The sequence below is a fragment of the Saccostrea echinata genome, unplaced genomic scaffold, assembly GCF_033153115.1.
Source record: "Saccostrea echinata isolate AGI-Se365-2 ecotype Australia unplaced genomic scaffold, CSIRO_AGI_Sech_v1 ptg000064l, whole genome shotgun sequence".
Classification (NCBI taxonomy): domain Eukaryota; kingdom Metazoa; phylum Mollusca; class Bivalvia; order Ostreida; family Ostreidae; genus Saccostrea; species Saccostrea echinata.
In genome coordinates, this window is record NW_026889813.1 from 4809688 (window position 1) to 4824663 (window position 14976).

Below are 14976 nucleotides of genomic sequence, written 5' to 3' on the forward strand. Positions count from 1 at the left end.
ATGAAAACATCTGGGCATATTCTTCAGGCAGAGTGTAACTGTAAAGCAGGAGCAGCAGGACTTTGTGCGCATATAGGTGCCTTATTGTACACATTAATAAAAACTAAAAGGGCATGCACAAGTAATGAATGCAGATGGGATCGGCCCAGACCACTGCGGAGGAAACCTAGTCCAAAGCGAGTATGTGATATAAGCTTTTATAAAACTGATAAAGAGAACCCAGTGGAAAAAGTGAAGCCTTATCCTGGTGTTTACCAAGCTGGACCATGCCAAGATGATAGTGAAATTTTTTAAAACGAGATTTTAAATGGCTTGAAAGATCTATATCCCCAAAGTGTGATTTATCAAACTCTTACTGCAAAACCGGCAGATATAAGTTCTTTTCTAAATCTTTTCATTCCAAATTTCATGTACGCAGATCATGTGGACTTAAATTCCAAGAACTGTATAGATACTTTTTATAATTTTCTTTCAAATTTGATGGTTACTGATGAAGTAAGTCTTAATTTGGAAAAAGGAACAAGGGGTCAACATATCAACCAAAACTGGAGAGAGGCAAGAAGTTGTCTTGTTACAGCCTCGGTTATGGGCGAGGTTGTGAAACGTTTAACTACCAAACCTGACAATCTTGTTAAAAAAATTCGAGGGTATGTAACCATTCCAGATATTGTGAAAAGCTTAAAATATGGTCGTAAATATGAACCTGTGGCTGTGGAACATTATGTCCAGAACCATATGGAAAAGTGCAAGAAAGTTCAGATAGAATCCAGGGGTCTGCTTGTTAATCCAAAATATCCATATATAGGTGCAAGTATTGATGGCCTTGTCATTTGTGAGGATTGTGGGACTGGGTTACTTGAAGTTAAATGTCCATTTGGCTCTTTAAAAAGTAAAAAACCATGGAGGCATATGGTACCTACAGAATGTGGGAAGGATGGAAATTTTTTTTGTACAGAAAGCAATGAAAATCTGTTTCTGAAAGAAAAACATAATTACATGTATCAAATACAAGGACAATTAGCTATTTATGAACTTGAATGGGTTGACTTTGTTGTATGGACAAAGAGAGGAATAAGTGTTCAGAGAATAACTTTTTCACCTGAAATTTGGAAATATATGTTACCAAAATTGAAAGCATTCTATCTTAGTGGAATTATACCAGAACTGTTTACCAGTAGAGTTAAACGTAGTATTTCTTTATACTGATTGCATGGACAAATTTTAATGTTTATATTTGGGCAATTTGAAACTTATTTTATGCTGAAAACCATGCCTGAAATTGGATATATACTGTATTAAATAAAAAAAACAAAATTTTGTTATAATCTTTATTACCCTTATTCTAAACTTGTACAGAACACAGCTCTCTATATATTTAGTAAACAACAAAGGGTGGATCACAAAGCTAATGGTGATGTTGAATAACATTTATATTTTGGACAGTTCAACTTTAATTTCTTTAGCTCAATATATACATGTATAAACATTATTAAGATTTTATATAAGCGCATGATGTTTAACTAATACATGTAATCCTGAAGCCTCATATTGAACATCCCTAAATAAAAACTATTCACAACTACTGTATATCATGTATATAATGCTGTGTCGTAGGCAATACTATTCTGTACAAGTATTAAACAGTAACTGCATAAATTTATTTTTTACTGTAGAAGAGGTGGTAACAAGTTGGTTAATGACACACATATAACAATTAATTGTTCCGACAGATGTGCTTCTGAGAGAGGTAATACAGAATTCAGAATTTGAAAATTCTTAATTTGCTCCATTTTCATCTCTACTACTATTCTAGCTGAGGCAATATGTGCAGTTTTAAAAAACTCTGATGAAGACATTTGACTTTTAGTTGACACCCGAGGAGGAACATTCAAACCAATATCTGCAGGCAGTAAATCTTCTATGGTAAAACCCTTGTCTGCCATAATAACGTCACCCGGGGACAATTTAGGTATTAAGTCATCATTTTGAACTATGTGCCTATCAGATGCATTCCCTCCCCATAACCTAGATACAAATGATACCATCCCATTTGGTGTTACCCCTATAAGTATTTTGAATGTATTGTGATGCTTATACTCGGACCAAGTTAACCACTGAGCTACGAGAGATGATGGTCTTTCCACAAAAAATTCAGTGCAGTCGACTACTAGACGAGTATCTGAGTGATCGTTAAAGTGTCTTGGTAAATTAGCAAGTATCTGTTCCCTTGTAGGCCATGCAATTAAACCTCTAGCATGATCATATATAAAGTTCACCCAAGTATTGAATATTCTTGATACACTAGTTTTTGAAATTCTAAATATGTCTGCTAAATGTTCTTGATTCAGTCCGAGTCGGAGTCTCATGCATGTTAGTAGGAATTCATCTATGGGTCGTAGAAATCTTTTTTTCCCTGGTTTCTGATGGCCGTCTTGATGATATTGCTTGTCACTCATTGAACGTCTTTCACCTTCCCAGTAGTTTAATTTCTCTGCACCATGTTTTAGAAGGGTTAAAAAGAACAACCATAAAACTTGGAATGTAGGGAAGCCTGTATAAAAGCGAACTTTTTCATCACTGTTCCTGATGTCTTCATAAACCATTCGAGGCAAATCACACGGAACAGCAGCATCATTGGTTGAGCAGAAAGAGTGACCTGCTTGTACTCCCACATCAAATGTGATGTTGTAGGGACTTGTACTGGTACTTTTATGTACTGTGTTTGTTGTTTCAGGTAAAATGTTTTGTTCAGAGGTATTTTCTTTAACAGGTTCATTTTCATTACAGTCAACTGATGTACCTTTTTCATCAGGATAAGTACTGTCACTGGAACTAGTCTCTGAATTAGTAATGTTGCTAGTAGAATCAGTGTGCCGTGTCAGTGGTCTTCTTTCTTTAATTTCTTTTACTGGTTTTGATGGAAAAATTGTTGGAATGGATTCGTCTGTGAAAGGGGTTTTAAAATGAGCACTGCATATTCTTGAACTATCGCTTATAATAAAATTAGCCCTAACAGTTTTTACTTTGCTTATCCATTGACGTCTGATATGCGCTTTTTTCTGGGACATGGGAAATCTATGGAGAATGACTTTTGAACCGTCTTGCTGGACAGAAGTAGACGTATTATGGCACAGTGGAACGCAACAATACTTTTTACCCATGCTAAAAGAAAAATAACAAATACCATGAATATAAACTGTACATTTCTTTTCTTAAATCAAACATGTCGATCTATAAATCAGGAAAAGATCAGGTCGGCAAGGTATGAAACCCTCGTCCTCGACATAAGTCGATAATATTTAAACGTCCTAGGTCATTATTATCTATAAATAGCGCTGGTCCTACCTGTGTTTTTCTGTGCACTAAAGCGTTAAGGTAAAGCGTGAACTCCCCGGAAGCGCCTTGCGCATTATAAATATCAAACTCGAAAACGGTTTTTTACGTAAAATAACCATTGCGGAATCGGACTATTAATATGCAGCGACAACGCTGCGATTGATAAGAAATTAATACAAGTAATGTTAGGATGTTCAAGTTCATTATTAAGATTTCAAGTATAACACTTGAATTTTATCACTTCATTCAAAATCGGTAAAGAAAAAAAACCCACTGCTGAGGGGGGGGGGGGGGTACCGGTAATGTTCTTTTTATCTCAATCGCAATTCAGTATATAGTCCAAACTCTCAAACATTTGTTCTTCATTGTGTTTTTTTCTTTATCAATTTTTCATCGGCAAAATGTAAAATACTTGCATTCAGCTTAGATACAGACAGCTTAATTTTATTATATAGAAAAAAATGTATTTGATACTTGTATTTCGTAATACATTTAGTATATTAATATCTGTTTAGAGTGTCATAAAGGTCCGATATGCCGGGTGTATAATACGTGTATAATACAGCCTTTCAATTTTTCGGCTTAGCAATGTACGGTAACTTTCATTTTGCATGCCATATATTTAATTTAACACTGACTCATTTCGATTGACCTTTAGTAGTTTCGTATCATTTTCAATATAAATTATTCCTTGAATTTTACATCGCATTTATTATGTTTTATTTGTTTGTTCTGATACATTACATATATAATTAGAGCAGAATTCAAACTTATAATACTCTGGGTTCATACATTTACGACAATACAATATCGGACAATAACATGTACTTTCTACTCTTCGTACGGACTAGATTCTATTGTTAAAGTAATTTTCAGAGAAATAAACGGGAAGCAATGCAACGTCGCCTTTGTGACGAAACTGACGTCATAATCAAATGTGCACAAAACAACCGCTCGAATCGTCGAAATTGTGTACTGAAATTGATGACAAAAGCAAACCCGCGACCTACCTTAAATTTGTATGTACATACATTCTCATTGCCGTCAAAAGGGGAGAACAACACACAGTCACTCAGTCCTTGGGTTCCCCTTCAGCAGCACTACTAGAGAGACAGAAACCGTCTAGCAGCGGGAATTATTTAATTTTTTCTTATAAAAATAAGTTCATTTCATATATAGTGTTAACATAATCAAAATTTTTGAGTTTTATAGACTCTTGTGTACAGACCATTAAAAATTACAGTTATTTTATCAACTTTTCAATAATATCTACGTTAAGAGCCCTCTATATACTGCGCACTAGAGATTTCAGGTTTTGTGGTATTTTTATGCAGATAGAGTGATCTGCCCTTTGATTAAGAATAAAATAAATTGAAATGTACAGTTTATTACTTAATTTGTGATCAAATCAAGCATTCATAACACATTAATAGGCCAAGATGAATAGACAAAACACTTCATTTGCAGGTATTTTGCCCACTTAAGTAAACAACACTGATTTCTGTTCATCAATACTTCATTGTCTTTGAACATTTTTCCTGGGGGTAAATGCAAAGCACCCTTTGTTGAAAATGTGATAGATAATCTCAATACTTACACCTTTACATACTGTAATTTTCTCTATGTCCAAAAAATATTTTCCTCTGGTGAATAGAGGGTCCTTAAGTGCATAATTGCAAAACTTTATTATTTCTTTACACCAAAACACAGTAGATTTTTTTATATGATGTACAATATTATATTCAGTTTTGTAAAGATTTTCTATCCTACAAAAGCATTTTGTATTTATATATTTTTAATGCAGTAAAGGAAATAAAGTTGTTCAAAAAGTATGCTTTCTGGTTACATTTAAAATAAAAACCAATAACAATGTCTTTCCATTGAATGTTAACTTTAAACACAGTCGAAGCTTTATCCCAAATATATGTAACATTTATACATTCAACTAGAGCTAATTTTAACGAGAACCGTTACAGATGTTCCCCAAACGGCTCCCCAATCCCTTATGATGCCCCATTCCCTACAAGCAAAAGTGAGACGGGGGTCAAAAGTGAGCTCATCTAAGTTTTATGCTTATTAGGTCCTGTGGTAGGATTTCATTTTCCCGCATTTCCCACACCAAACTCATTACTGACAAGCCTGGTATTCTTGATAGGTGGGCAGAGCATTTCAATTCGGTTCTAAACAGGCCATCTTCAATCAGCAACGATGCCATAAATCGTCTACCTCAGATCCCATTCGACACAGCACTTGACGACCCTCCATATACCACGGAAACTCTGAAAGCTATAAAGCAAATGTCCACAGGCAAAGCTCCTGGAGTCGACGCTATTCCAGCCGAGATTTATAAATCTGCTGGACCACTGATGATTCAGAAATTGATCAAACTCTTCCGGTCAATGTGGGAAAATGAAACCCTACCACAGGACCTAAAAGATGCCTCAATGGTCCAACTCTACAAGCGTAAAGGCAACATAAATTCCTGTGACAACCACGGAGGAATTTCACTCCTTTCCATTGCTGGAAAGATTCTTGCACGTATAATTCTGAACAGACTTCTTCGCCACCTTGAAAATGGGCTACTACCAGAAAATCAGTGTGGGTTCCGTCCAGACCATGGAACAGTGGACATGATCTTTGCTGCCAAACAACTACAGGAAAAATGCCAGGAACAGAACAGCAGCCTATACACAACGTTCGTAGACCTCACAAAAGCTTTTGATACCGTCAACAGAACAGGCTTATGGTTAATAATGGAGAAATTTGGATGCCCACCAAGATTCATCAACATGGTGCGTCAATTTCATGATGGCATGCAGGCCCACGTTCTTGATGATGGCAACCAATCTGCTCCTTTTGAGGTCACAAATGGGGTCAAGCAAGGCTGTGTTCTCGCCCCAACGTTGTTCAGCTTGATGTTCACAGCTATGCTGACAGATGCCTTCTCAGATAATGATCCAGGCATTGACATCAGATACCGTACGGACGGGGGAGTCTTCAATCTGCAACGTCTGAGAGCGAAGACCAAGGTCCACATTGAAAGACTGAGGGATTTTTATGTTTGCAGACGATTGCGCCCTAATTGCATCAACAGAGGCTGACATGCAAACAAGTCTGAACAGATTTTCGGATGCTTGCGACAACTTTGGTTTGACAATAAGCACTAAGAAAACTGAAGTCATGTTCCAACCGGCACCAAGCAGCTCTTACACTGTGCCTAACATCTACATCAAATCTGAGCGTCCTGTGGAAAAGTTTACATACCTTAGTTGCACACTATCCAGAAATGTCCACATTGACGATGAAGTCAACTCACGCATAGCTAAAGCAAGTTCTGCCTTTGGTCGCCTAAACAAAGCAGTATGGGACCGTCGAGGCATTACCTCCGCAACAAAGCTTAGTGTGTACAGAGCAGTTGTACTGACAACTCTACTTTACGCATGTGAGACCTGGACGGTGTACCAGAGACACACAAGTAAACTAAACCACTTCCACACAGTTTGTCTCCGGAAAATATTGGGCATCAGATGGCAAGACAAAATCCCGGATACTGAGGTTCTAAACCGGGCAAAAATGTACAGCATCGACACCTTGCTACGCTCAAGTCAACTCCGTTGGGCTGGACATGTTCGTAGAATGGAACAGCAGCTTCTGTACGGTAAGCTTGTAAATGGTACACGTTCCAGGGGTGGTCAGAAAAAAAAACAGAAAAAAAAAACGATACAAAGATTCCCTAAAAGTGTCAGTGAAGCTGTTCCATATTAAATCTACCACATGGGAAAACCTAGCACTTGATCGCAGTGCCTGGCGCTCAAGCGTGAAGATGGGGGCAAACCTGTACCAGGAAAAGAGCATCAACCTGGCAGAAAATAAACGTAAAAAGCGCAAAGAGAGGGAAGCGTCTGTCGACATTCCATCCGGACCTTCTTGTCCAGTTTGTGGAAGGACGTTCCATGCGAAGATTGGACTCGTCAGCCATCTCCGCACTCACAACAAAACATAGAAACAGGCGAGGTGAAATTATGGTCATCTTCGATATCGAAGGACGAACTATTAAGCTTATTTTATAGCCCCGGTTTGGGTTTGTTTATGATTGACTTTTTCAGAGTATTTTTGACTACTCTAGAGTGTTATTTCACGTTAAATGTTTAAGAATGTCTCTTAAATTTAGAAAAAAGAAAATTTTTTCTACACTCATGCATGTTTTTGCACGTGAGTTTTCCAACAAAGTCTTTGACACAAGGACATGCTGTAAAGTAGTACTTGAGAATGATGTTTCATCTCATACTTTCTACCACGGATATTTTTGAAGATTGTCAATTAATGAAAAGAAAGAGACGTTGAGAGAATAACAATGGACTTTTGTCTTTGTTAATATAACTGAACTCTGGATAAGTTTGTTTTGTTTGAGGCGTTCTCTGAATGATATTTAATAGGACGGTACTAGTATTTTATTTTTATAAAAAGTACTACGAAATATTTTTTTAGCTCCCTTCTTTTTTTGTTTCCTTTTTAGGTCACCTGAGTCAGGTGACTTATTGCAATCTATTTTCATCCGCCGTCGTGCATCTTTAATCGTCCGTGAACATTTTCTGCTTTTTCTCTGGAACCACTAGACCAATTTGTTGAATACTCAGTAACATTTGTACGCAAAGGGGGGCAAAGAATTTCAAGGTCCCTTTCCCCCTCCTTGGTGCCTGAGGGGTGCAACTAAAACCATCAAAACAGATGCAGACTTAAAAATCTTCTTTACTACTGGACATCAAGAAATCATATTATTAGCATGAATCCTCTACCCAAATCTTGAAATTCATGGCCCCTTGAACAGGGGCTCTAATGAAAGGGCGAGCTCTATTGATCATATAATGAAAACGCATTTATTCATTATTCAAAAAAAATATTTAATGAAAATGCATTTATTCATAATTAAAAATTAATTTAATGAAAATGCTTTTATTCATTATAAAAAAAACTTCTTTCTGTATACAAGCGGAGAAATAAAGTACATAGGTTTAATGAACTAGGGTGCTTCTAATCTAAATTTTTGATTTTATGGCCCCAAGGTCCGTGGTTCTGATTACAGGGCGAAGGTCTGTTGATGATAGGGAAGAAGTATTAATTTCAAAAAATGATTTACTATTTCACAATTTATTAAGTATACAAACTAAATGCATGGTTATCATAAGTGCCTCTTCTTAAATTGTGAAATTCATGGCCCCAGAGTCAAGGGTTCTGGAGTTAGAGCAGGACTCTATTTATCATTTAGTGAAAAGGCATCAATTATTTGTATATCTTCTAGTCTCCCTTGTATATTTAGCAGACAACTAAGTGCATGGTTTTGATGAGCAAGGATGTTTCTACTTGAATTGTGAAATTCAAAACCCCAGGGTCATGGGTTCTATTGTTATGATGGAGCTCTATTAAAGATATTGCAAAACGGCATTTTTTTTTTTGAAAATTTTATTAAGCAGACAAACTACAATGTTAGTGCATATATATGATTTAAAAAAAAAGGATGCATTTCTTTAAATTGACAAATTCATGTCCCTTTGGACAGGGATTCAGGCACTCTTTCGATCATAAAGTGAAAATGCATTTAATTTTTTTTTAAATCTCCTTCGATATCTTTGCTCCTGGAGGTCTGGCAGGCTTATCAGGTATATGGCACTCAAAGCGTTATTTCGCTGGTTTTTCAATGACATAAACAGGCGAGTAAAAGATTTAGCCTTAGTTTTGCAGCAGATTACAAGACACAAGTTTAAACTGAAGATATTTCAAATATAGACATCTTTTACAGTAACTCAGTATGTAATTTGCGGTCTTTTTTCTCTTGTCTTGAAGAATGCCCTGCATGGCGTTATGGTAACGATTGTCTTCCATGCTACTGTAATCGGAACAACACAGAGAAATGTGATGGAGTTACTGGAAATTGCACGTGTAAGGCCGGGTTTTTTGGAGAAACATGTGACTGTCAGACTGGAAAGCACACGTGTGATTCCAAAACCTCTTTTTGTCATTTGAACAACGGTAAACCAGTTTGTCTTTGTAAAAGAGGGATATCACCAACACCCAAGAATAACTGTAAAGGTACGTTACACTTAAGGAAACAAATCAATAATTTTAACGTAGATATCCACCCAGCTTTAAAGAGAAAGTAAAGTATTTTGGTTTTTCTGCAGATTTTGGTCTGCGGTTTATAGAAAGGTCTGCTAAGGATAGAGGAGAGGTCGAGTTTTACAGTAACGGGACCTGGAATGCCTTGTGTATATTGAGCTCTAGGCCTTCAGAAATTAATTATAACGTACTCAACGTTATCTGCAGACAACTTGGATTACCAGAGTGAGTGTAAATTAATAAATGGAAACAAGATTCGAGATATGCGATATGCATACATAATGAAAACATAAGAAGTACTTCCTTGAATGAGTTTGGGGAGAAAATGCAATGTTTGTTTTGTTTTTATTGAATTTTAAACTTACTTGATACAATCAACGAGGAAATGCAGGCAGGTGATAAAGAAATTATATCCAAATTTGTGTCGATTCTAATGAATTTTCTTCTATACTTCAAGGGTGCATATCGGTACATATTTTTCCAAATACATTCCCAAAACTAACCTGCCAGATTACGAAATAGCTGAGGCATCATGTGAAGGGACAGAAACTTCTCTGCAAGCCTGTAACATAACCGTGGCGCCTGCACTCAAGTGTAACATAGCTGTAGGGATTCAATGCTTAGCAGGTGATGTGTTTTACTTGGTCTATATATTAAGAGCTAATTCACGACTATGACTCGTCTTAGTACTAAAGTCACATACAGTAATCAATTTGGTGAAGTAAATGTTCTTTTCAAATTTAATCACAAAATGTAGCCGTTTGACAATGTATATTAATAATGGAAAATTTTAACATAAAAAGAGTTTTAAAAAAAGAAAAAGGAATTAATCTCTCTCTCTCTCTCTCTCTCTCTCTCTCTCTTGCACATAAAAAAGTACGTTTGCAGAGAAAGGCAAGTACATAAATTGCTTACAGACTAACTTAATATGTAGTTATTAAACTCAGTAGAAAACTTTGTTCTTCTGATATATATACATGTATACGTACCTTATTACACAAACCTTTCTTCGGCTAGATTTTAGTCTTATAAAAATATTCATATATGGAGAATTTTCGTAAAAACACATTTTCAAGGCGAATAAAATTATCAAAAATGCATGTCATATTGCTTTAAAAGAGATTTCATATGCAAAAAAAAAGCTGCTTCATTAGGTCCAATTCATTCTTTGGAAGGTTATCACTTGTGGTCATTCGAGATTTTTCGATAATGAATATTCATGAAATCTCTGCTAACAAACATGTTTATTTCATGGATGCATGATATCTCGATATATACCAGTTGAAATTAAAAATTTTAGAAATTTTAGAAAGTCATTATATTTTCAACTGAAATTGATACTAAGTGAAATGAATGCAGTATACATACATGTAAATAGGAAATCTTAAAATTACTAAATATTACAAATCACTTTTTAAGCATGTCCGGAATGGAGATATGGAACAGGGTGTACATTCTGTTCATGTAACAGAACCAACTCAGACAGTTGTGACCCAACCACAGGAGCATGTAAATGTAAATCAGGCTACAGTGGCGCCACCTGTGATTGCTTGCAGGGAAATAATCCATGCAATGATACAGTATCAGAATGCCATGCACAATCAGGAAAACCGTTGTGTCTTTGCAAAACTAAATTCGTTGGAAGGAATAATTACAATTGTACAGGTATTCTTTCTTTCTCTCTCGTTTTGGCTAGGTTTTTTTCTTCAAAAGAGTAAGGTACTAGTCAACCCTTCACTCCATTGTTTAAATAGTAAGCATGATTATATTGCGCCCTTTATGCATACGTGTCCTTTATTTAACACTTTCTATGTAATATTATTAAGCATATTAATGTGATTTCTCAACAGATTAGCATGACGGAAGGGAATTAATATTAAATGTTAAATTAAATAATTGATGCAAATACAGAACTTTGTAGTGATGTCTTCAAGTTGTTGTTTAAGTTCCGAGGGGTCCCAGTTTCATTGAATTTCATGTTGGACAGTGAACACCTATTTCCATTGTGCACTAGAACGACTTTTCTTGTTGAAATTTATTTATTAGATCCAATACGGCTTGCAAATCTATCGACAACTGTAACGAGCAGCGGAAAGAAACTCTACGCTGGACGAGTGGAGCTTTACGTTAACGGAAGTTGGGGAACGGTTTGTGATGACAGCGCCTATCCCAGAAGTAAAATGACCAAGGTCATGTGTAGAAATCTTGGGCTGCCAAGGTAAAGCAAAACGTTGTTTTACGAGATGTAAAAAACAAACAACGGGGATTGCATTTATCAGTGTTTGATATGTATACTGAAAATTATTTGGTATGAGATAGCTTTAACATGATAACAATTATGGTGATGTTTGAAGTAATATTTTTTCTCCTGATGTTTCTATCTATTTGTATGGACAGCATATACACAGATTTCCGTAAAGAGGCATATTATGGCCAAGGTAGCGGTCCAATACATTATGGCTACATACAGTGTGGCGGAACAGAAGACACTGTTTCTCAGTGTTATACTTCCACCACTGCTTATTGTGGACATCATGAAGATCTTGGAATCATTTGTGGTGAAGGTATTTATATATGCTTGCTAAAAATAAAAAAACCCAAGCTTTTGTTATTTTTCACCCTTGTATAAAGAAGGATAAAGAGAGAAGAAATACACCCATGTATAACAACTACTGTATACACAATAAAATATACCTTATAAGGAAAGAAATAAAGGAATTACAGACATAGCTAAAAACATAATTTATCTTATAATCTTATACTTTCCATATGCGTAAGAACCATGGGGGACTGCAGTATAATATATTTTCATCTGTATATCTGCTTGTCAATTGTTTTCAAGATGTTTGGATTGTTTAATTTTGATTAAGGTATGTCACTAATGACAAAAATTGTATCAATGAAATATATGGAGATAACGAACAGTATTCAAGCTCAAAAGTCCATTAATCAATACAAAATAGGAGCAGAGCAAACACGGACCTCCAAACATCAGAGGTGGGATCAGGTGCCATGGAGGAGTGAGCATCCCCTGCCGACCGGTCACACCCGCCGTGTGCTCCTTGTCATAATCGGGAAATAACGGAAAAATTCGTCGACAATTCAGTGTGTAAATAATGGCATAACAATTAGTGTGAAAAACGTCAGTCAGCATTTGACTCAATGATAAATTGTATTTGCTGACAAGGTCATTGTATCGACCATAGGACTTACGAAATGATGACTTTAAACGAGACAGATGATATTCTTGTTTCATCAACTTATTTGTCAATAATTTACCTCGTTTTAGAAATTGTACATACATGTACGTAGAGCATGCTCTTGCGTATCGAATCAACTGAGAGATATATACCCCGTATGCAGGCGATGAAGGTATATTGCTGCATAAGTAAGGGAAGTTGACGATTGAAAAGTTAAAGTCATCACGTTTATCATAAAGCTTGGTTGTTAGATTACCATTAACGTCTTTTTCAAGTAAAATATCCAAATATGAAACAGATGTGTCAGACTCTGTGGTGTCTTTTATCTCAAGTTCACAAGGATATATCGTATCGACATAAGAACGGAAATAGCCATTGTTAATTGACAATACGTCGTCGATATATCTAAATGTCGAGTTGAAGGCCACAGCAAGTGTTTTCTTCTTTTCACGTACAAGATTTTGGACAAATTCTGCTTCATATGAATACAAAAAAAGTCTGCTTTTGAAAAGTGAATTTTAGGTAACAACTCAAAGAGCATGTCTCAAAACTGTAAAGAAATTTGGGGGTCAATGTGCATCTTACTAAGCAATGGTAAAATTAACCTGACCTTTTTGCCCTTAAATTGTAATTTTAGGTTAGTTACTGTAACGTTTTCATATTTTACCAAATGTAAACATGGCAATAAATGATTATAAATTTATTTGATGTAAATAGTTTGAATAATATTTGTTATAGAAAAATCCTACAAATTAATGCGCGTAAATTATTGTGTGACCTTTCTTCACTAAAAGAACTGGCAATAAACATTTTTCCAGTACATGTATCAAGCTTTAATTTTATGACTTAAGTGCTTATCAGTTGAGAGTATCGTATAGTTTAAAAAACGAAAGAAAAAATGGGGTTACTGATGTAAATTTTGAGATAATTGTTCAAAATAATTAATTTCCAGAAATAAGAAGATGTAATTTTTTTTCTTGACTTTACCAAGCTATTTTCTTTCTGCAAAGTCTGTTGAGTGAATATGTAAAATCTGTTCTAAAAATATTAATAGAAACCTATATTTAATAATATCCCTAGCATAAATAACGAAAACATTTCTTTAAGTAAAATTGGTTAGGGCTAAAGTTTCAAGATATTAAATGAAACAGATGTGTACATTTGAAGAATTTTCTTCTAAACATCCTTCCATCAAAGAAATACTGAAATAGTCCCCCATAAATTTTGTTTCTTTACTATTTTGTGAGCTGTTTTTAGATTAAATGTTATATAATTCAAATTGTTTAATTCAAGCATGATATAAAAACTGACTTGTAATAACTAATTCTGAAAAAATCTTTTCTCAAAAGCTGACGTGTGACCCACCTTAAGGTATCGTGTACATGATAGTGGTTCTTTGTACTCTTAAATATAGACAAGTTACAGAATAGAATTTAGTTTTAATGGATTCAAAAGGCTGAGCCAACTTTTTGTTGAGGATAAGATTTAAAAAGATGAAGAAAAAAAAAAACATCTTTGAGCAAAATTTTCCCATTAAAAGGCCATGTTAGTCATATTTTCAGATATTCACATTTTTTTTAGTTAACTCAATTTTATGTTTGTTCAAATCAAATAATTTGCTAGATCATTAACAAATATTTAAGCATTAAAATTTGTTATTCAGTTAATGAGGGAGAAACGCTATTATATAGAAAATATTCTTTCAAGAAAATTCGACTGTTTGGTTAAATAAAAAAGACATTTTATAATTCAATATCTTTTTTAGAATGCCCAGCATTTACATTTGGAAGGGATTGCATAAATTGCCAATGTCTTCAGTCGAACACTCTCTATTGTAATAAAACATCGGGAGAGTGTAAGTGTAAGGATGGGTTTGAGGGCCAGACTTGCTCCTGTCGTAAAGGGAATCACACGTGTGAACTAACAACATCCATCTGTGAAAAAGGTGCATGTTACTGCAAATATGGGATCAAACCAACGTCATCGTGTATCGGTTCGTACATTTCCATTTTAAATCAATTGTTCTTTCTTTTTTTCTAAACTCTCTTCCATTTAATGGTACATGTATATGTATACTTATGAAAAAAAAGTATGTAATCTCACATCAGAATATTTTATTAATTTTATGTATCTTTCTACAGATTTAATGGATTATATGCTTATAAAATAATAAAAGTTTGTCAGTCACATTTGAATATTTTATTGTTATTAGCTCACCGAAGCCGAAGGCCCAAGTGAGCTTTTCTGAACGAAGAGTGTCCGGCGTCCGTCCGTCTGTCGTCCGTCGTCTGTAACATTTTCGACTTCTTCTCAAGAACCACTGGGC

At 35.2% G+C, this 14976-nt stretch overlaps 2 protein-coding genes across 2 annotated transcripts; one reads left to right on the top strand and one right to left on the bottom strand.

Annotated features, from left to right (window-relative positions):
• Positions 1 to 1664: 1664 nt before the first annotated feature.
• Positions 1665 to 3161, bottom strand: LOC133175689 (uncharacterized). The gene has a single exon (XM_061310798.1). The coding sequence runs from the start codon at positions 3159 to 3161 to the stop codon at positions 1665 to 1667; it is 1497 nt and encodes a 498-aa protein (XP_061166782.1).
• Positions 3162 to 6438: 3277 nt separating this feature from the next.
• Positions 6439 to 14690, top strand: LOC133175690 (multiple epidermal growth factor-like domains protein 10). Its single transcript, XM_061310799.1, has 8 exons — positions 6439 to 6994; positions 9178 to 9423; positions 9516 to 9675; positions 9908 to 10077; positions 10870 to 11115; positions 11497 to 11668; positions 11848 to 12014; positions 14416 to 14690. The coding sequence occupies exons 1-8, from the start codon at positions 6439 to 6441 to the stop codon at positions 14688 to 14690; spliced, it is 1992 nt and encodes a 663-aa protein (XP_061166783.1).
• Positions 14691 to 14976: the final 286 nt, after the last annotated feature.